This window comes from Trachurus japonicus, chromosome 14 (genome assembly GCF_045865225.1).
Source record: "Trachurus japonicus isolate A0001 chromosome 14, Traja_1.0".
NCBI classification, from domain to species: Eukaryota; Metazoa; Chordata; class Actinopteri; order Carangiformes; family Carangidae; genus Trachurus; species Trachurus japonicus.
In genome coordinates this window covers 15,692,258-15,711,836 of record NC_140920.1, presented here as the reverse complement: position 1 = coordinate 15,711,836, position 19,579 = coordinate 15,692,258, and the positions used below count along the sequence as shown (strand labels likewise).

The following is a 19,579-nucleotide window of genomic DNA, read 5'->3' as shown; positions in this document are numbered from 1 at the left end:
TTTGGTGCGGTTTGTTATGTGAACCTGCCTGGTATACGACACAAGTTTCTAACTAAAAAAAGCTGCTTCATTCTCAAAATCTATTATATAGAGTGGTAAAAACAAACAATATGAAAGGAAATGACCAGCACTACAAATAACCTGTGTACTCGTGTACTGCTTTATGTGTGTCTTCACTGTTAAAGTTTAGCGTTACTTCTCGCTAGCGTTACTTCTGAGTTTTATTTTTACAATCTGGACTCATGTAAACATGACGTACCACGCATCTTTTTTCGGTGAGTCATCATGGAAACATGATGCTCTGCCAGTGGTGCAGCATTTGGACCAGAGTGAAAACAAACATGTATGAACATGAACCGTAGTAACTAAAAAATGAAATAATGCATCACCCGTGGTCAGCACCAGTTTGTGTGAAAACACCCTCAGTTGGTATGGTAGCAGTTATGTGTAAAGCACAGTAGATGATTAAAATGGACATTTAAAAAAACATGTGGCTTGTGGCTGCACGTTCAAACTCAGAATGAGGGTGGAGGACGGCTCCTGTGGAGGTGCTGATGCTCCTGATTTAAGGCATCTTAGTTGATGAGCTCTTTACTGATGACCTGTGCCGGTCAGAAGAGAAATAAAAGAATAAAAAGAAATAAAAACACAGGACGAACACAAACTAACTTTACATAACAGTATTCATGTTAGTAACACATACCGGCTATGGCTCACTCTCCATTGTCACAGAAACGATCTGACCTCCATCTGAAAAGAAACCAGTGGGGTCACAAAAGATGTTTCAGGGACTGTTGCAGGTTGTATGATGAGCAGACAAGTAAAAACCACAAACACAAGCAAATATGACAAATAGTGTGAAAAAACCACAAGCAAGTAACACACCAATTTTCTCTTTGCTGTTGTCCACTGTGTGTTGTATGTTGTTACCAGAGGTAACACTGGAGTTGGGCTGCCCATCAGCAAGGCTGTAATTAAAATCACACCAGAGATTATAACCTTGTGACCAAAACTGACAGGAAGCAGATTAAATCTAAAAAATAAATAAATAAATAAAAACACCAGCCTTTTTCCATTTTGCTGGAGGATACTGTTTGCTTGTTCCGGGTCTATGTGCACCAGCCTGGTGACGAAGGAATGTCCATCCCCCTGACTGATAGATCAGATAGTGTCAGCATTAGTGAACATGTCAGATCTGGAGCTAATGTTGCTGCTACCTCAGGTCTGAGTAGAACTTACCTTGAGAAAACAGGACAAATCCAGTACTTTGCTTGGTCTCCAAACACCTCAGCTACATTTCTACTAAAGCCAAGTGAGAACCCATTTTTGTCCGGTCCATTTGCAAAGACAGGAGCTCTAAAGGCCTCTGAGAACGAACAGAAAAGCAAAACAGTTAGTGGTGACTTTAAAAGATACAATCAGCAGGTGAATTCAATAGGATATTTATTTATAGATACCGATAGTGGTCCTGTTCTTTCCCACAAGCCACAGATGGTAGCTGAGGAGCGACAGGATGCTGATAAAGAACAGGGCCGCCACGAAAAACAGAAACAAGATGTGGAATTTGGCGTGCGTGTCGGGCAGCTGTTTCTACAGAGACAGAAAAAGAGAACAAAATGTTTGTCTGGTCACTCTGCATGTGATAATGAATATTTAATGTTAACCCTTCTTTACTCAACCACCGGCCATGTCAAGCTGTTTCCTGTCTGATTAAATTTTTTTTCTTTTTGCATTAACACAATATATCTCTCCACTGTTGGACTACGTGACAGGATCCATTGTCTCATGAGAAGCTGTATGCTGAAGAGAGTCCACTGATGAGCCATCACATGACACACTTGTGCACTACAGTGAGACATTTGTAAACCAAGTGGTCAATACTGTATCTCACAATACAGTCAGTTGTGGCTGATCACATGCCTCGCCACAGCCCACTTCACTTTTAAATTGTATTCAATAATTGATCATGTTTCATAATTCATTTATGCCTTTCAGAGGATGCAAGTCCAGGCATCAGACCACAGAAAGTATTCACGTGTCAGTTTAACAAAATAATTATAAGAGGAAGTTTTGGTACTTACAGTCCAGAATTTGATGAAATACTGGACGACTGTAGCACAAATTACGACACAGTAGAGCGAGGCGTATGCCAAGAACAGGACAAAGTACTTGTAATTTGAGAATCCAACACAGTTATTAACCCTGGAAGAAAACATGACAGAAACATGAGACATTGATATCTCTCCATAGTTTCTTGATTGTAAAATAAATAAATATAAGTACGGTAAACAAAATGACAAAAAAGCTGACTAATATAACTACAAAGCTGTGATAAATAAGCTGTAGGACAGAACAAACAGACAACTTGGATAATGATGAACTGAAGAACAGTTTAAATACAGAGTTGTATGAGGAAATCCTACCAGGGGCAGTGATGGTCCATTTTTAGCACACACCTAAAAGGGTGAGAATAAAGACAACGTACATCCTATTAGTAGAATATAGCAGATACAGTATTTACATGACAGACACAAGCTTTAATTGTACTTTGTCTACAATTAGAAAAACACTCACATTTCACAGGTTGAGCAGTGATGGCAGCGGTCAGGCTTGATTACCTGGCAGCTGTGACAGTATCGGATGGCTGTTCAGAGAAAATACAAGCAGAATTATTAAAATACAATGCATACTAACATTATTACTTATGAATAATGTTTTTTGTATAAGTAATATTTCAGGTATATTCAGCATTTTTAACACTGCCCTTTTCATATTTTAGTAAGTTGAATAAATGTTGCCAATGTCTATATACCATCTTTACAATTGAGCCAGTGAAGCTAAGTAGGTTGATGAATGGATAAGCCAGGTGCGATAATAATAATTACACTTCCTCATAACTGAAGTTCTGTAAACAAAGACAGACCAGGCTGATATGCATGAGCAGAGAAACCAAATCTTCTAGAAACATGGAGGAAGTTGTTGAGGAAGTTGCACATTCAACCAAAAGGGGAAAACATGGTGTAGCAACACCTCTACAAAAACAAGTTACAAACATGAGCCAAACAAAGACAGTGTCTCTCCATCCTTCCTACTTTACCAAAGCAAACAGTGACAACAGTAAAACCGTTCCTTAACATTGTTTTCCCACGGTGGGTCTCTTTTGAGAAACTACTGAAAATTATAATATTTTTGCTGCTGTGGTGCAGGCCTCACCTCCGCCTGCTGTTCGTGTATATACGGGTAAATTCTTTGCCACTTTCTTCAGGATCTCTTGTTGCGTCTCAGCTCGCTCCTCTCGCTCATACAGTTCCTTCTCTGCTCTGGGCAAACAGAACTGACAAAAGAGGAAAAGACAGTGAGAGAAAACCTAATGCATAACACTTAGAAGTTTACACTTCCTTTCATTTCTCGCTTGCCTTACCGCTTTTGAGGGGCCTTCTGGTTTGGACCATATAGTCTTCCAGTAAGACCATATGAACATGGAGAGGAAAATGTGAAAGATGACCAAGTAGCTGACTGTTGAGAGAAAGGACACATCTGATTTGTGACACTTGTATCTGTGGAAAAATCTTAGTTGTGTGTGCAAAAGTGTGCATTATGCATTATCACTTACTTCGTTCTGCATTATTTGGGATTGTATCTGCATAAAACAGAGGAAAAATATATTAGTGAGCAGTAATGGATGTCAGAAGAATGAATGGCTACACATCCCCCACTACACACACACACATACACACACACCAGCCCTTTCTCGGACCATGTGGCAGCAGCCTGGCACGGCCAGCAGTGACCCACCCATAACAGAGAGCTTTGTCTTAGCAGCAGGGATGTCCCTGTCCTGACCACAGCCATTGAATTTCAGACATAACTGCTGTACGTCTACACACTTATAATAGCAACGTCAGTACCAGCCTGAAAACCCACTGTGGGTGAGGGGAGGGGATGGTGCCTGATCAATATCTAGCCTATCTACTAAAAAATGTATGCAATGCATGAGCCCACTGAAGCTCTTTAAGACCAGCTGAGCTGAGTCAGGGTCATCTTAAATGAATATGCATTTAAATATTCACTAATTTAAATATGAAACAAATGCATTCTTCTTATTATTTCACTGACTACTGACTTATGAATGTGTTGAATGTATAACTAATTATTTCACTGAAAAATCAATATAAATCAATCATTTGACTCGATGTTCTTGCATTTAAGTGATTTCAATGTCTGCTAATACTCACTGCCAATAATTAATTCATTTAAATTAAGCAATTTAGGTACAGAAAGCCGTTGTTACATGGTATAAGCCTTTTGCATTACTTTATTACAGTGCAAGAGTACCAGTTATTAGGCTGAACAGCAAGCATCTTTAACAACTACAACTTAAACATCTGAGAGCTCCGACAAAAACACAGCAACACAGGCAGTTTTACAGACAGTCTTCTTTAAACTTCAGACCATTATGTCAAGTCACCTGGTGCATAACAAGTATCACGATGTAGTTATTAATCATTAATTTGCGGCGGAGGAAACCCCACGGACTCTGCAAATCTGATCGAAAAATAAGTTGAACTGTGAGAGTGACACAAGAGACTGACTGCGGGGATGTGAACCTTTCACACAGTCAGAAACTGAGGTTTGTCCGCTCATCCATGCAGCCTCGGGGATGGTTTTAAATCTCACTCCAACAAGCTCATCAAACTTGGCAACCGCTGAAACTGTCAACAGAGGCAGGTGTCGCACCCCGCCGGAGGAAAGAAAACACGTCCAAAAAATTAAATTAAAAAAAGTGACGGTACTTACACACACACAGCTCCACGACATAAGCGTAATATGACCAGCCGACGACCAGGTTAATAAACAGGACAGGTACCCAGTTCAGAGCCCGTTTACAGCACTTCAGCGCATGAGAGGGCGCCATCTTTAATCCGTGCAGGATATTAGCTGACGGCGACGTCACATCCACGGTTTTAAGGGACAGAGCCAAGGATAGGACTACAACCAGGGACACATAGGACTACAACACCCAGACACCGGCGGTCCGGCGCAGCCGCAGCTGCTCCTGGACCTGTAGTGTGTTTATGGTAGCCATGGTAACCTATACATCAATGACCACAGAGCAGTTCAGACGTCTGATCAGATATTGTTTCAATTCATACTAATCTTCAACAATTCAAGTAATTTCATACAGCCTCCTTTGTAGGTTCTACTTTTATTATTTTTTACTTAAGATAATTTCATCTTGTCAAGATTTCTTCAGCAGTTTCTTAATTTAATTCAGCATTGTTTCAACAGTTTATCAGCTCATTCAGCTTTCAGCATTCACCCGCATTTCCTTCAGGAAATGCATTCTCTAGTTGTGTTGTCGTAGGTTGTAGCCTACAGATAAAATCACACTTTTGTGCAGGAGTTATAAAAAGTGACATTTCACTATTGTAGCCTATAATTACATGTACAGTGGAAACAATCATTTATTTGGTAAATTGTTTTTGTTTTTCTGTTACCTCTTAAAACTCTAATTAGGTCAGTGTATCATTTATCCATTATGTCTTTTAATTCCTAGTAAACCTGTTTCTCCTTCCCTCTGGAGCAATGGCAATATGTAAGTAATTTCCAGGAAATCCAAAATGCTTTCTCAATGTACCCTCCTGTTCCATTTACAGATCAGACCACATGTTACGACACAATCGTCTAGTCATCCTGTTTATGGGTTGTTTCACTTTGACAACAGAAAAAAAGGATGTGGTGTGAGTTCATGATCATCTCCCACTGGTCAGGATTAGATTACAAGAGCTCCACCCTGAGTTTTATTGGGAACTGGGTACAAGCCAACACTAGACACAACCTTTGCACAAGCAAATTCATTTTTATCATCTCTTTTTATGCGCAACATATTGTAAAAACAAATTATCTTTTCACATTACATAATAATAATTATACGATTATCAATTTATTTAAAAAATGATAGTGCATCTCAAGAACTCACTCTTGCTCTGAGGAACTGTAGAAATAGAAAAATAAAGGCCTCATACTTGTGTAAGCCCCTCTTTTCTCTTATTTCCATAAAGTTGCTGAGTCCTAATATATAAAATCTCTTTAAGGATGAGGATATATATATATGGAGGAGTAACAAATGACAGGAAACAAAATACATCAAAGCAAAACTTTAAATTTTCTTTTCAGCATTATGTACATAATATATTGCACCTGTACTTGAATAAACCAGTAATAAATTAGTTACTTTTCATTTGCTAATTTTATTAATATCCTCCTTAGACATACCAGATTAATGGCCACAGGCAAGAGGATCCATGCATGAGGAGCTCATTTTACTTGTGTGAGGAGGCATTTTTGAGGGAGGAGCGTGTCCCCTTTTTAGGTTTGCGGGGGGAGGATGGAGAGGAAGGAGGGGAGAGAGAGGAAGGAGAGGAGGAGGCAGAGGCCGGGGAGGAGTCAGGAGAGACCGAGCGTCGTCGTCTGGTGGGACTGCTGCTGGGGGAGCCTCGGGGTGAGGAGTAGGGCGACAGGGCCTGGAGCATACGGCCACTCCGCTCCTGAATCGCATGCTGGATAAAGACAGAGACAGAAGAGAGGTTCACCATGTTGTTTTATTAAAGGGATAGTTCACCCAAAATTCAAATTTCACTCATTATCTACTCACCCTCATGTCGACTAAGGGCTGGGAGAATTTTCAGAGTCCTCCGTGCCTTCTCTGAGTTACGGGGGGGTCCGTGCAGCAGTATTTGTCCATATAATGGTTGTGAATGGATACCAACTTTCTTCATCCAAAAAGACACACCAAAAAACATCCAAATACCTCCATACTGCTCGTCTGTAATGTCCCTCTTGTATTGAAGCCCCAGTCTTTTTGAACGAAGAAAGTTGGTATCCATCGACAACCATTATATGGACAAATACTGCTGCACGGACCCCGCCGTAACTCAGAGAAGGCACGGAGGACTCTGAAAATTCTCACAGCTCTTAGTCGACATGAGGGTGAGTAGATAATGAGTGAAATTTGAATTTTGGGTGAACTATCCCTTTAATACATATATTAAACGTTCTGTCACCTGTTTAATTGTAATTTCTTAGTAACCCAACCACATATTGTTTCACCATTTCCCACATCAACCACAGGTTTTGTCACTGCATACAGAGACAATGACTCAAAATGTTATTACAGTTTTCCATGCACGAGCTTTTGGTGCTTTTGACAAACCTCCCGGTTCCTATGAAACCATGAATGAACAGAAAACACATGTTACACACGTCATACATGATCTATGACTTTAGTTTGGAGTGAAGCATCTGTTTTTTTATTGTAAAGGGTTTGAAGGACTGCTTTCATGTTATTTAAAAATGTGCTTTTTTGGTTTCTTTCTGCTTTGTTTCAGTACCTAATACTGAAATGAGCCACTGGTTAGATTAGCTTGGCTCAGCTTAGTCCTACGTGAACAAAATACAGTAACCAGACCCTCTAAAGCTCAATAAATGCTGATTTAGCAATCATCATCATTATTCTTATCAAGATTCATCATGATACACCATTAAAAAAATAAACTAGATAATAAACCTAGAAATGATTCTTTATCTGTTAGAGTGTTTTTGTTGTGTGGATGAATGTAAAAGTGAACTTACCCAGGCTCCATCAGGTCCAAAAAGCTCCAGGAAGTTGCAGATGAATTCTCGTGACTTCTCTTCCCACTTGTGGATGAGGTCCTGGCTCTTCTCCTCCACTCTGTAGACAAAGTGCTTGGATTTCTCCTCCACCGTTCGCACCGTCTCTTTCATCTTGTCCACCTGGTTCTGGAGCCGGTACTTTTTATCCTGTCAGAATAAACACACAACAGGTCATGACCACCTGTGCAGGCAAGTACAGACAAGATTTACTTTGGTTAAAAATGATGTCTCTTACATTAATGAATCCAACATTTAGCTCTCGGGCTGTGTATCCTCTCTGCAGGTTGCGTCGAACATAGATGTCATAGTCTCGGACGATGCGGGTGATCAGATCAGATGTGGAGATGCCTTCTGTCCTCTCAGTGGCCACAAACATCCCTGACATGAGAACACAGACAATTAAAGCACATGAAATCCATTCAGTCATATGGGAAATGACAGAGGTGGAACTCATCACAATGTGTCTTCACCTGCTTCCTTTATGTGTTTGTAAACGTCCTCTGATCCAGCAGAGGTGTAGGGGATATCATCGTGGGCCACGAAGTCAATCTGTGAGTGCAACATGACAGCGTTTCAGACACATTGTTGTTGTCACTGTTAGAAGCTGTGTGTCCGACCGACTGCGTGACCTTTGACCTTGTGTTGTTTGAGGAACTCTTCGGTTAGGGTCCAGGGAGCGTCTCGCACCACCTCATCCACGTAGCGGCAGTGCCTCAGGGCGTCATAGCGTTCATCCTCAGTCATGACTGTGTAGCCTTTAAACTTATGGGTGAGTTCATCACTGCAGACTGGGAAAACAGAAATGTGATATGATCCTTTAAACTGGGATTAAAACAAATGTAGGATTTTAACCCTATTATAACAGTCATTAGTCTAAGATTAGGATTAATACTCAGCTCTGTGGATCATATCATGTAAACACAGGGAGAAACTGTTTATGTTATTTTACTGTGAGGTTTGGAGAGGGGCAGCGACATTCATATCTTACCTCCTACTATCAGGTAAGTGTTGGGGAACACGTTTTTGGCCTGCATCAGAGCTCGAGCGTGCCCCGAGTGGAAAAGATCAAAGATCCCATCAGCGTAGACTCGCACCGGACGATTAGCTGCAAGATGAGACATGTGAAACCGAGTTTTAACTCCCACTGTTATTTAAAGGGATTTGCTGATATGTCATTTTTAAACAGATACTGATAACTGATAAGCCAATAAAGATGTTCATACTGTACTTTCATTTCATTGCTAATGTGTCATACATATGGCGTGACACATTCCTGGGGGAGGATCATAATAATAACAACCTAACTATCAGTTAGATAACCAGCCATAAAACAATATTGTTGCATTAGCTGAAAGACCCATACACCCTATCAACAATTTATCAGCTATGCAAACAGAAACCATGAAGAGGTGTGACCTGGTGTGCCTCTCCGGGCTTGGGCAATGGTCAGCTTTTCATGGGGGGTCTCTGATTCACAACCTGTAGACTTGGCAAAAGCAGCCGGCTCCCGGAGAGCTTGAACAGACTGAACAGAGAACACAGAGGAGGTAAATCAATCAATCAACCAGTTAATCAATCAATTAATCAACATATAAATAAAAAAATAAAAATAAAAACATGGTTAGTTAATATGTTCCATTGTGTTCAGAGTTTCAGCCACATTGTGTGCAGACTAACGGCACAGACTGAGTAGTCTGTCAGTATACCATCAAACATATCCATACTTGTATTCAGGGCAGTTGCGACATTTCCACTAAACCTGACTGGCATGTATTTGTACAGTAATGTGGGAGGAAAAGGGTGTCACTGCATTCAAGAACAAAATAGTGCAGGAAAACAATATACAGCAGCAGAGTTAGAACTACACTAATGTTATGTAAACAGAGTTGTTATACACGTTTATTTTGATAGAAAAGTATTAGAAAATTCGCAGGTTGGGACGTCCCTCTAGATTTGACATTTTATAAAGAAAATTATTCAAAACAAGATAAGCTTTGATATCTTTAGGACAATGCTGATCAGTCTCAGCACTGAACTCTAATGAGCATCCTGATGTGTCATGGACTTTGTGTAGATACATACAGTATACGCAGCTTTATCTGATGTGTTGTAACATACTTTGAACTTTGATTCTATGCAAACGGGTGATGTCATTTGTGTTAAAGTATAAGATTGTTTAAAATGTATTTAGAAATCCTCAATGAAAACAACTAACTAGCATGCCTCAATGCTTGTTTTATATTCTTCTCCTGGTTCTTATCACTTTCCACTAATTCCCCACTTGACACCCTCCAAAAATCAGTTAACATGCAGATCTTAAATGTTGTGTTTCCACAATCAAAGAAAATGAAAATGAAAAACAATAGAAACCGTCTTTAACCATCATTTTCTACCACTTCATACCAAACAAATGCTAAATATCAGTTAAGAATAATAATCAATGTCATCTCTATATCACTCCACCCAGCTAGTCACCGGCTCCACTCCCAGGCACAAGTCAAATAACAAAGAGGAGACATTCCCCTCTGTTATATTCAATAAAAGAAAATAAAAGCCTGACTAATATGTTCCTGTTTACAGTCTTTAAATAATGTACAAAAAAGAAAAACTCAGCACACTCAGAATCTCTTAATGTGCCTGTGGTTGCCATTTGAAGTGTAATGATAAGGAAGCTGGTGGTTTGGTATTGACAGAACAGGACTCACCCTGCGAGGGCCTCCCCTCTGGCTCTGTGGAGTCTGTTGTTGGTGACCGTTGTTGCCTCTGCCCCGTCTCTTTCCGGCCATCCTGGATTATTCTGCTGCCTTGTCCTCTAACAGTCCAGCTGTACCCACCTGCCTCTCCTCTCGGCTGGCTTGACCGCTGCACAGGGACGATTTCTGAGCCTGTCTGTGATTTTAAGTATACATCCCATCGGCCTGCCTGATCCTGATGACGTGAAAATGCAGCGGGCAAAGTTCAAGCTACTCTGCCGACGGCTCCCAGGGGAGTAGATTGTGCTTGTCATCAATATTGAGCTTGTGAATAGTTTCCCTTTTCGTGATCTGGTATCACTGACACCAGCTTGAAGTGAAAAGTGAAAAAAAAAATTCATGTTTCGAAGCATTTCTCACATTTCCTCTCAGACTGTGATACATCAGTAACTTTAAAGGTAAGTGCTCACAGCTGTTACACTGTCAGCCTTTGGAACCAAACACCGAAGGACAATATGTCCCAGCAAGTTACCCACAGTGCTATGCTACACATTATGTAATTTCTGTCTTAAAATCAATAGTGTGCTGCCCTGCCTACTTGTTACATTTAGTCTTGGACACCAGCTGCTGCTTTATGGATTGTTTACACTGTAGCACCACCTGAAGTTTGATCCTGTTGTAGGCTACACACGTACGGTCTAAAACAGTCTCAGAAAATTATATTACAGTCAATTTTAAACACAGTAAATGCATATGAACATTTTAGCCACTAGCAGCTAAAACTAGAAATTTTCCTCTCGGGAAATTTTGAAAGGCCCACGGGGCTACTGCCGGTTTTGCCATCTCTGTCAACATGGGAATCAAACCCACGATCTTAAGGTCAAGACAGAGCTGATCAGACAGACACATGATCATCTTTCTATAAGCACTGATATGGAGGAGCTGTAACCACATTAGGTTAACTGTGTGTGTGTGTGTGTGTGTGTGTGTGTGTGTGTGTGTGTGTGTGTGTGTGTGTGTGTGTGTGTGTGTGTGTGTGTGTGTGTGTGTGTGTGTGTGTGTGTGTGTGTGTAATCACATGAAGTTACCTGTGTGTGTTAGAGTGTGGGAGAGGAGCATTTGTATGTTACCAGTGTGTGTCTGTAACTGTAATCACATGAAGCTGGTTCTAGAGTCTCTGTGTGTGTGTGTGACTATGAGCTGCATCCTGTGTCAGTCTGATTTAGCTGTGTCTGTGTTTATAAACATTTAAACGAGCGCCAGGTGGATTGTTTATGAAGTTAACGAGCTCTGGCCTGAGGATCACAGAGGTTACCACGGCGATAGGGGCCCCCCCAGGCTGAGACAGACAGAAACGTGGAGAAAAAGAGCCATTTTCTGCCTCTGCACTGGTCTCACATTTAGGCTTACTGTGACAAAAAACGGTAACTCCTATCAGAACAAAACACAGATCACATTGCTCTAAGGACTTCCTGAAAAATTTGGTACGATTTGGTGTTTCTACAGTAAATATTTTGGAGAGGCTGGCAGTTTTAAAACATCGGGCCGTTCTGCTTCTCTCAGAAAATATTTGTATTGGAGTCAATGAGGAGCAGAGACAGACGTGGCCGCACTCAGAGGCTTATTCTGTAAATTCTGTAAGTCTCTCTGATATTTTGAGCACATGATATGAGAGATAACAAGTTTGTCTTACAAATTCTGAAAAAATTATGTGTGTAGAGTGTAAATTGTGGCCGGGCCGAGTGTGGAAAGAGAAAAAATCTGGAGTTTTTCTGGCATCTCTCCCACTCTAACCGATGATGTCACGCGCTCTGACACGAACATTCCATGCAATACACACCCATTATAATCTCATAATTTCTCCAAAAATGATCATGGTCATTGATCAGGGATTGATCAAAAACTATATGACCTATCAAAACGTGGAGTAATACGACAATACACAAGACTTGTGTCTACTGTTTAAAGTTTAAATGGAGTCTCTAGGTGAAAGTATGCCTGAGCAATAGACGTTTGTTAAACTCCAATGATTGGTCTTTTTCGCTCTTTTTTTTCGCCCGTCCCATTGACTTCAATGCAAAATTTTGCGCAGTTTTTCGCGACTTACGTCGCGAAAAATTCGTACACTGTTGAGAACAGTAATAGCCCACCGATCCCAATCAAGCCGCACGTTTTGATATATAATTTAACGAATCGAAAGTCGGCCTGAAGTGGAAAAAGAAGAAGAAGAAGAAGAAAAAATCCACACAATAACAGTAGTGCTCGGGCGAAGCTGTAGGGATCAGTGCCCGGTGCGATTGCCCGTGGCCCTAACTACTATGTTAGCATGCTAAAACTCTGAGCAAATCAGCATGTTAGCATGCTAATTATGTAAAAACATTAATGGGGTGGAGATGGTGGTTTAATAATTTTGCTGTGATACTGATATTTGTATTAAGCTCCCTCAACACCACAAAACTATGTGATGTAGTGTACAAGGCAAGCTATTGAGGTAGAAGTGCAGCAGCTAAATGAGGAAAACAGGAACCAGCAGCTGATTTTTCATTAAAGAAAAAAATAAAACCATAAAAAATTATTCACACTGAGTAAGTAAGACTGAAATGAAATATAGGACTGAATCTGAGGGGGGGGGCCTCCCCCTGTTCTTCCCAAAAGCCAGACTATGCTCCCACCTTTTCTGACAAACCCTCCCTGACTAATACTGTAATGTGGGCTGCTGAACTCAGCATTAAGCCTCAATACAACTCCGCAAGTTGTGTTAGTTCTTGTTTCATATACACTGAACATTAACCAGATACATGGTCATAGATATATTTATAACGGTCAAACATTAAGGCCACGAGTAATTCATTTTCTTACAGAAATCAGATGTGTGATCATTAACAGAACCTCCTAAGACATTTGCAGATATACTACCGGCAACGTTTCAAGTTTGTCAGTTTTATCTTATCCTCATCTGTGTTCTCTTTTATCTTATTTACACTCACTTTAAACATCAGTCAAATCTCTTAAAAGTTGGAGAGCTGGAAGTTATTCAGACAACACCTTACCCTTAGTACACACTAAATTTATTTCTATTTGATTTAAATTTAAGAGCACAGTTATAATACATATAAGACATTTACATATATACAGACTTGCTGTATATGTATTTGAATGTACATTACTAAATTTAGACAATAACTTGTGCAGGAGAGGTCAGGAAGTAAGAGCGTACAGAATTTAAGACCGCAAAATTTAACAGAAAATAAACATTAAGTAATGAGATTTTGAAATACTGAGATTAAGTTTGTTGAACTTCTTGGAAATGTCTGAGTCGTCTTGAATGAGTAGCTCCAGGCTGAATTTTCGGGGAATTCAAGAGGCATGGGTGTCTATTTTTGTAAGAGAACTCACTTTCATTCTTATTTCTGCCCATGTATAAGAATGCTCTGAATGAACAGAGATCAAGTTATTTTACAGATGTGAGTCAAGTTCAGTGGAGACGTATAGGAAACAGCTGCCTAACCGGTTTGAGGACGCAGGAAGGAGGAGTGACTTCACAGGAATTTTTTCACCTGTGAGCACAATGACCTGGAGCAAGGGGTGTGGCTATCCATGTGAGAGCATGCAGGGTGGGAGTATTGCTTTACTGTTTTTCCTCTCACTTCCTGATCTCTACACACTGCCCAAATATGTGGAGTGACAAACACAGTGACAAGCACAGTGACAGCACTAAAATATTCTGGATCTTGGACAGTGAAGTTAGGAAATATCATCGGACAACAAAGGTAAGACTGCCAACTTTATCTCTCTCATTCTTGTCCAGTTAGTGCAGATTAAATCTGAGGAGATACTGACCACTTAGTAAACATGTGGCAGCGTCTACTGTAGCCAAAGAAGGTCACAGTGCGAAGAACGAGTCTAAGCAGGTCAAAGACTATGCTACTATTCTGCAGATTTCAGTTTCACTTGAAACCACAGTGCCTTAATTGACATGACAATAGTAAGAGAAACCAGAGAAAAGCAGCTGTTCAGTCGAATGGAGAGTGTTTTTCTCAACATATTTATGACCTTAGTTTTCTAACATTTGAAGATTGGTGGGCAAGTAACTAACCTCTTGTTGTTAATCCAGTCTAGTGAGGTCGCTGAAGTGAAGTGTGACAGACACAGCCTAAGGGTCAGATTACTGTTCTCCTGCATCTTTTATTGTGTTTGTGGACATATGGTTTGTTGTTAATTACATTATGGGCCATATATTGTCTGAATTATGTATTTTCATGTACTGTAATGGTCACACTGAGATAACTCTGTCTGCAGATTATTTGTCCACTGCTGGTGTGAAGCATGTTCCTGAAGCACTTTCTGCCACTGCTCCTGCTGATAGCTGTTCAAATATGCAAAGGTGAGGCTCTAAATATGACTGTAAGATGTAAATGTATGTATACAAACATGTGCGCACACACACACACACACAGTCATTTTTGCCTGTAAGTAACAGCTTTGCTCCTTAGAAACAGTTAAGTAATATTTGAGGAACTGACATTTTTTGAGGGAATAGTGCGTGGCCCATTGATCTTGTCTGTGGTTTGCAAAAATCACTGGTTCAGACAGAGATACCTCAGCTGACAGACATACGCGTATACATATGCACCACGCTACATGCAATGTGATTTACTGTGTAATAGTCACGGAGCAGCTGATGGCTTTTCTTTTACATGAACCAGTTCATCTGTGAGTTGTTTTTGTGAGGATCCTCCTTAAAATTATCTTGTTGCAGACTTCTGTAACTGTAAACTGTAAACTCTGCAGACGAGTATCTGTAGGTGTTTGAATAACCTTATTATTGATTGTTTGGTGATATTATAATGTAGTTGGGTAGTAACTGAATTATCACATTGGTTAATGCAACTTAAACTATTTTTGGTTGGCTTTGTTTATGGACTGTATTTAGTCATTACTGCTGTGTCACTGCTAAATCCAATGTCACACAACAGACACAAACAGTAGTTGGGTGTAACATGGTGTGGGTGCACACACCACATCCTCTGTTTCTGACCATATATGTGTCTGTGGACACTGGAAAACCAACCATGATGGTGCTGTTACAAGTCAGATATACCCAGTATTTCCTAATTGTCAGCTTTCCCAGGAAGAGTATTTCATTACATGTTTCTTTCTAGTGGGCAAAGTCCAGACTGAAACTAGTTTCACCCCAGAATTTAATTAGGATAAGGGCAGAAACTTATGCAAAACAAGATCAAAACACAATGTGTAAAGTAGCTACAGTTTTCTTAACATCTCTTTCTCTTCTTTTTCACCAGCTAAGAGTTGTGATGAATTTACGGATCTAAATTTGGGACATGCATTCCTTGGCACCAGCATCAGGACTCGGCTGCTGCTGTACACCAGAGAAAATGTCACCTGTGGCACGCTCCTGTCCCACACCAATCTTTCTGTCCACTCCCAATTCAATATGTCCAGACCAACCACCTTCGTCATTCATGGGTATAGGCCCACAGGTTCTCCACCAGTGTGGTTAAGCAACATCACAGAGCTGCTGTTGGCAAGGAAAGACTGTAATCTTATAGTGGTGGATTGGAACTATGGAGCAACCAATGTGAACTATTTTAAGGCCGTAGAGAACACACACAAGGCAGCAGCCAATCTCACTGCTTTCATTAAAGTGATGCAGGTATGAAATGTATCTGACCTTAATCTTTGGCCATCAGTGTCATTGAAACACCATAGACAGTTGTATTGACTAATGACTGACTTACCTTTTCAGGAACATGGTGCCTCTCTGAGCTCCATCCACTTGGTTGGAGTCAGTCTGGGAGCTCATATATCAGGTTTTGTAGGCGCAAACCTGAAGAGTAAAATTGGAAGAATAACAGGTAAGAGTGGCACGTGTTCACTTTGTCTAACCGAGTCAGAATTATAAGATCTGTTTTAGTGGAGTTACTGTAGGTGTTGTAATTGAACACAAGCCCTACAGGACAAATTATTTTTTAGAATAATTTCTCTCTTTCTTTTTTTTAAATTGCAGAATTATCGTATGCCAAAAATATTTTTTCACTAACCTTTTTTGGTTTCTGTGGGTTTGACAATATATGAGTTAAAGAAATACTGCTTCTTTCATACAATTTAATAACTCACAAAAGCTCTGGACATTTGTGTTTTATAGTTCTGGCTTTGAAATTTCCAAAGATATTGCAACTAATAAAGTCTGATTATGTCACATGTATCAAAATGAATTGAGCTGTGGAATTGCAGGAGCATATTACAGCTCAATTTTTTGGCAGCAAAGTAAAGGAAATGAAAAGAAAGGAAAGGAAATGAACATGCTGGTATCAGGACTTTTCTGTGTGAAACAAAGAAAAGATATTTGGAAAATAACATCACTGGTTTGTCAGATGGGTCAAGTGTTTGTGTGCAGGGCAGCGGTGATTGAAGGAAGAGGAAATGGGATAGAAAGACTGCAGGGTCTTGCAGTGATAACTAAATCTTTTACAGTGAGGTCTTTTTTTCTCTGCCCAAACCTGCTATTTCCAGCAGCTGTCATCTAATTTTGGATTTGAGAATAAAGGGAAAGCTCCGCTGTAAAAACGGGCTATACAAATAAAATTGCCTTGCCTTGCCTCCACTGACTTCTGTTGATGTGATGTTTGTAGCTCTGGATCCTGCTGGGCCTCAGTACACCGGCACTCCTCCAGAGGATCGACTGGACTCCTCAGACGCCCAATTTGTGGACGTCCTCCACACAGATATAGACGGTTAGATTGGCTAAAATTCTGTATTATACATTTCGACTTGTTATAAATGTGAGGTCTGGTTTTCTTACACAGTATGCAGATGATTTACTTATGTATTTTCGTATTGTTCATGTCACAGCCCTGGGCTTCAGAGAACCTCTGGGTCACATTGACTTCTATCCAAATGCAGGGACAGACCAGCCTGGTTGTCCAAAGACCATCTTGTCTGGTAAGGTCTTTAAAATCTTGGCACTTGTGTTCCTGTTGTATTTTAAGGATATGAACACCATAGTGATGTGACTCCTTCTATCTTTTCTCTGTTCAGGCGGATCTTATTTCAAATGTGACCACCAGAGATCAGTGTACCTTTACCTTGAGTCTATGAAGCAGACGTGTACCAGCAGAGTCTTCCCCTGCTCGTCCTACAGTGACTTTCTGGATGGGAAGTGCATTAACTGTGACCAGTTCGGTGCTGCTGGATGTCCTGTCTTTGGTTGGTAACCTGATTATCTACCAGAAATAAAGAACATGTAAAAATTTGATCTATTCTTTCTGTAGAGGTTAGTTTGTTAGTATTGATGCAGCAGTTTTTGTTTGTTTGATTTTTTCCTAAAATTTAGGCTATGACGTCATTAAGTGGAAAGACATCCTGGTGAAACTGGGCCAAACAAAAACTTACTTCAAAACAAATCGAGAGTCTCCATTCTGCAGTAAGTAACAGATCATAAGTAGACAGATTCAGTATTTCTGTACTTTCATGATGAGAGTATCAGCCCTCAGAGGAAGTATCGTTTAATGTCAAATAAAAATGTTTATGTTTTTTGCTAGTGTCATGCTACAGGGTGGAAATGATGGTTTGGAACAAGGATGTTCACTGGGGTTACATTACTGTTAAACTTCATCACAACGGTACAGAAGCAGTGGCTACCATTGACCAGTAAGTCTTAGTATTTCACTGTGAACTCTCTTTGTCCCACTGTTGCTGCTCTTTCTCAAAGATGTATGTCTTTTTTTCATACTAGTAAATCCAGAGAGTTCCAGCAGTACAAAGAGACCACGTTGCTCGCCCAGTTCGACAAAGACATCCAAACAGTGGACAAGGTGTCGCTCACATTCACCAGTGGAAAAATAAGTCTATCCAAACATAAGCTCCGTGTTCTCCGAATCCAGCTCACACACCTGGAACGCAAGGAGAGGTGAGCAGCAATTCTCACTTTCTAAATAATCCCTCACTGTCCCAGCTGTAGAGTCACATTAATAAGGAGTTTGTCCCCCACAGGCCTCTCTGTCGATATGATATTGTTCTTGTGGAGAACACCGAGGTCACCTTCAGACCCATCCCCTGTGAAGAATCCAACTTCTGAGGCAAAATCCGACCCTGCTTCCTGATTTGTTCTGGTAGAGATTCAGCTGACTCGTCCAACCAATCCAATAAAGACTGAATAGACAGCAAATATTTACTGACACAATGTGAACATTTGTGTTTCTGGAAATAAAATGTGATACAATGCTACATACAGTATGATGCATAATATATTTGCTTTTCAGAGAAAATATCTTGGCACTCAACTGAATTGAAGGACGGACTGGAAATTTTTTAGAAGATTTTGGCAGCATGAATCTAGGTGGTGTGTGTGTGCGTGCATGCGTGCGTGCGTGTGTGTGTGTGAAGTTTTCTTTCTGTCCTTTGTACAGTCTTTCTGTTTCAAGTGTTTTTTGTTGTGTTTGTTGTTATGTTGATACTGGAATGTAAAATGAGGCATGGCATACATCCCATAATAGACTGTAGCAGGTTGTTAATTCATGCTTCACAATTAAGATATTTGAGAGTAAGAAGGAAAATTATAATGCTCACACTTTTGGAAAAAAGGATCTCAGATATGATTAAGTGACAGGTCACCACAGTTATGTTTTTTTGTTGTTGTTTCTGTTTTAACAACATCTTTAGTATCTATATAGTATTTATTCAGAAGTCATCATGAATTATTGATAATAAAAAAAGAATCATTTCAACAATGGCTCCAGAATTTTTAATGATATCATAATCCCACATATCAGCAGCCAATAAATTAACTGACAACACAATAGTCAAACTATTACACTGGTTGAAAAATATATGCACATAAAGCATGAAAGAGTTCATCAGAGGAACTTCGGCACCATTGCTGCTTCCCTGACATCCTCAAAGGTTCCCTTCCAGTGCTCCGACACCGCCAACAAAGCCTTCGAGTCCCTCAAGTCCCACTTTACCACCTGACAAAGTTTATCATGGACCCACACATCTCCATGGACTTTGTCACCGGCCTTCCTCCGTCCAATGGTCACAAGGTCATCCTCTCAGCTGCTGGTTCATCCCACTTTCCAAGTTCCCAGTCACCACAGACACTGCCTTTCTGGTTCTCCAGCATGTTTTTCGTCTATGGCATCCCCACTGATGACGTCTCTGACCGGGGTCCCCAGCTCTCTACTGCCTTTTGG

At 40.3% G+C, this 19,579-nt stretch overlaps 3 protein-coding genes across 4 annotated transcripts; 1 reads left to right on the top strand and 2 right to left on the bottom strand.

The window, feature by feature from the left end:
- Positions 1-461: 461 nt before the first annotated feature.
- On the bottom strand, positions 462-4,958 carry LOC146974534 (palmitoyltransferase ZDHHC20-A-like). Of its 2 annotated transcripts, none has more exons than XM_085798000.1 (13): positions 4,798-4,958; positions 3,614-3,640; positions 3,422-3,516; positions 3,214-3,334; positions 2,575-2,644; positions 2,424-2,456; positions 2,082-2,202; positions 1,458-1,590; positions 1,240-1,366; positions 1,067-1,153; positions 886-968; positions 698-750; positions 462-602 (listed from the first exon to the last, which is right to left on the bottom strand). In XM_085798000.1, exons 1-12 carry the CDS (start codon positions 4,913-4,915, stop codon positions 707-709), a joined length of 1,059 nt encoding a protein of 352 aa, XP_085654126.1. In that variant the 5' UTR covers positions 4,916-4,958; the 3' UTR covers positions 462-602; positions 698-706. The 2 variants fall into 2 exon arrangements, with proteins under 2 accessions (XP_085654126.1, XP_085654125.1); XM_085797999.1 differs by having other exon boundaries at positions 465-602; positions 704-750; positions 4,798-4,957.
- Positions 4,959-6,143: 1,185 nt separating this feature from the next.
- Positions 6,144-10,595, bottom strand: LOC146974533 (choline-phosphate cytidylyltransferase B-like). The gene is made up of 8 exons (XM_085797998.1): positions 10,380-10,595; positions 9,091-9,199; positions 8,663-8,779; positions 8,311-8,462; positions 8,145-8,223; positions 7,910-8,052; positions 7,633-7,821; positions 6,144-6,560 (listed from the first exon to the last, which is right to left on the bottom strand). The coding sequence occupies exons 1-8, from the start codon at positions 10,458-10,460 to the stop codon at positions 6,324-6,326; spliced, it is 1,107 nt and encodes a 368-aa protein (XP_085654124.1). The 5' UTR covers positions 10,461-10,595; the 3' UTR covers positions 6,144-6,323.
- Positions 10,596-12,997: 2,402 nt separating this feature from the next.
- On the top strand, positions 12,998-19,073 carry LOC146974532 (lipase member H-like). Its single transcript, XM_085797995.1, has 11 exons — positions 12,998-14,137; positions 14,667-14,751; positions 15,671-16,041; positions 16,135-16,243; positions 17,021-17,122; positions 17,241-17,330; positions 17,427-17,594; positions 17,722-17,811; positions 17,930-18,038; positions 18,124-18,297; positions 18,381-19,073. The coding sequence occupies exons 2-11, from the start codon at positions 14,694-14,696 to the stop codon at positions 18,463-18,465; spliced, it is 1,356 nt and encodes a 451-aa protein (XP_085654121.1). The 5' UTR covers positions 12,998-14,137; positions 14,667-14,693; the 3' UTR covers positions 18,466-19,073.
- The last annotated feature ends 506 nt before the right edge of the window (positions 19,074-19,579 follow it).

Excerpts from the sequence above, each read along its gene's own strand:
- LOC146974532 (XM_085797995.1), top strand. The coding sequence starts at position 14,694 with ATGTTCCTGAAGCACTTTCTGCCACTGCTCCTGCTGATAGCTGTTCAA. Across the intron at positions 16,042-16,134 it reads CTTTCATTAAAGTGATGCAG|GAACATGGTGCCTCTCTGAG; the intron begins GTATGAAATGTA and ends TTACCTTTTCAG. Across the intron at positions 17,812-17,929 it reads TCGAGAGTCTCCATTCTGCA|TGTCATGCTACAGGGTGGAA; the intron begins GTAAGTAACAGA and ends GTTTTTTGCTAG.
- LOC146974533 (XM_085797998.1), bottom strand. The coding sequence starts at position 10,460 with ATGGCCGGAAAGAGACGGGGCAGAGGCAACAACGGTCACCAACAACAG. Across the intron at positions 8,224-8,310 it reads AGTTCCTCAAACAACACAAG|ATTGACTTCGTGGCCCACGA; the intron begins GTCAAAGGTCAC and ends TTGCACTCACAG. Across the intron at positions 6,561-7,632 it reads TTGGACCTGATGGAGCCTGG|CATGCGATTCAGGAGCGGAG; the intron begins GTAAGTTCACTT and ends GTCTTTATCCAG.
- LOC146974534 (XM_085798000.1), bottom strand. The coding sequence starts at position 4,915 with ATGGCGCCCTCTCATGCGCTGAAGTGCTGTAAACGGGCTCTGAACTGG. Across the intron at positions 969-1,066 it reads CTCCAGCAAAATGGAAAAAG|CCTTGCTGATGGGCAGCCCA; the intron begins GCTGGTGTTTTT and ends TTTTAATTACAG. Across the intron at positions 751-885 it reads CAACAGCAAAGAGAAAATTG|ATGGAGGTCAGATCGTTTCT; the intron begins GTGTGTTACTTG and ends GTTTCTTTTCAG.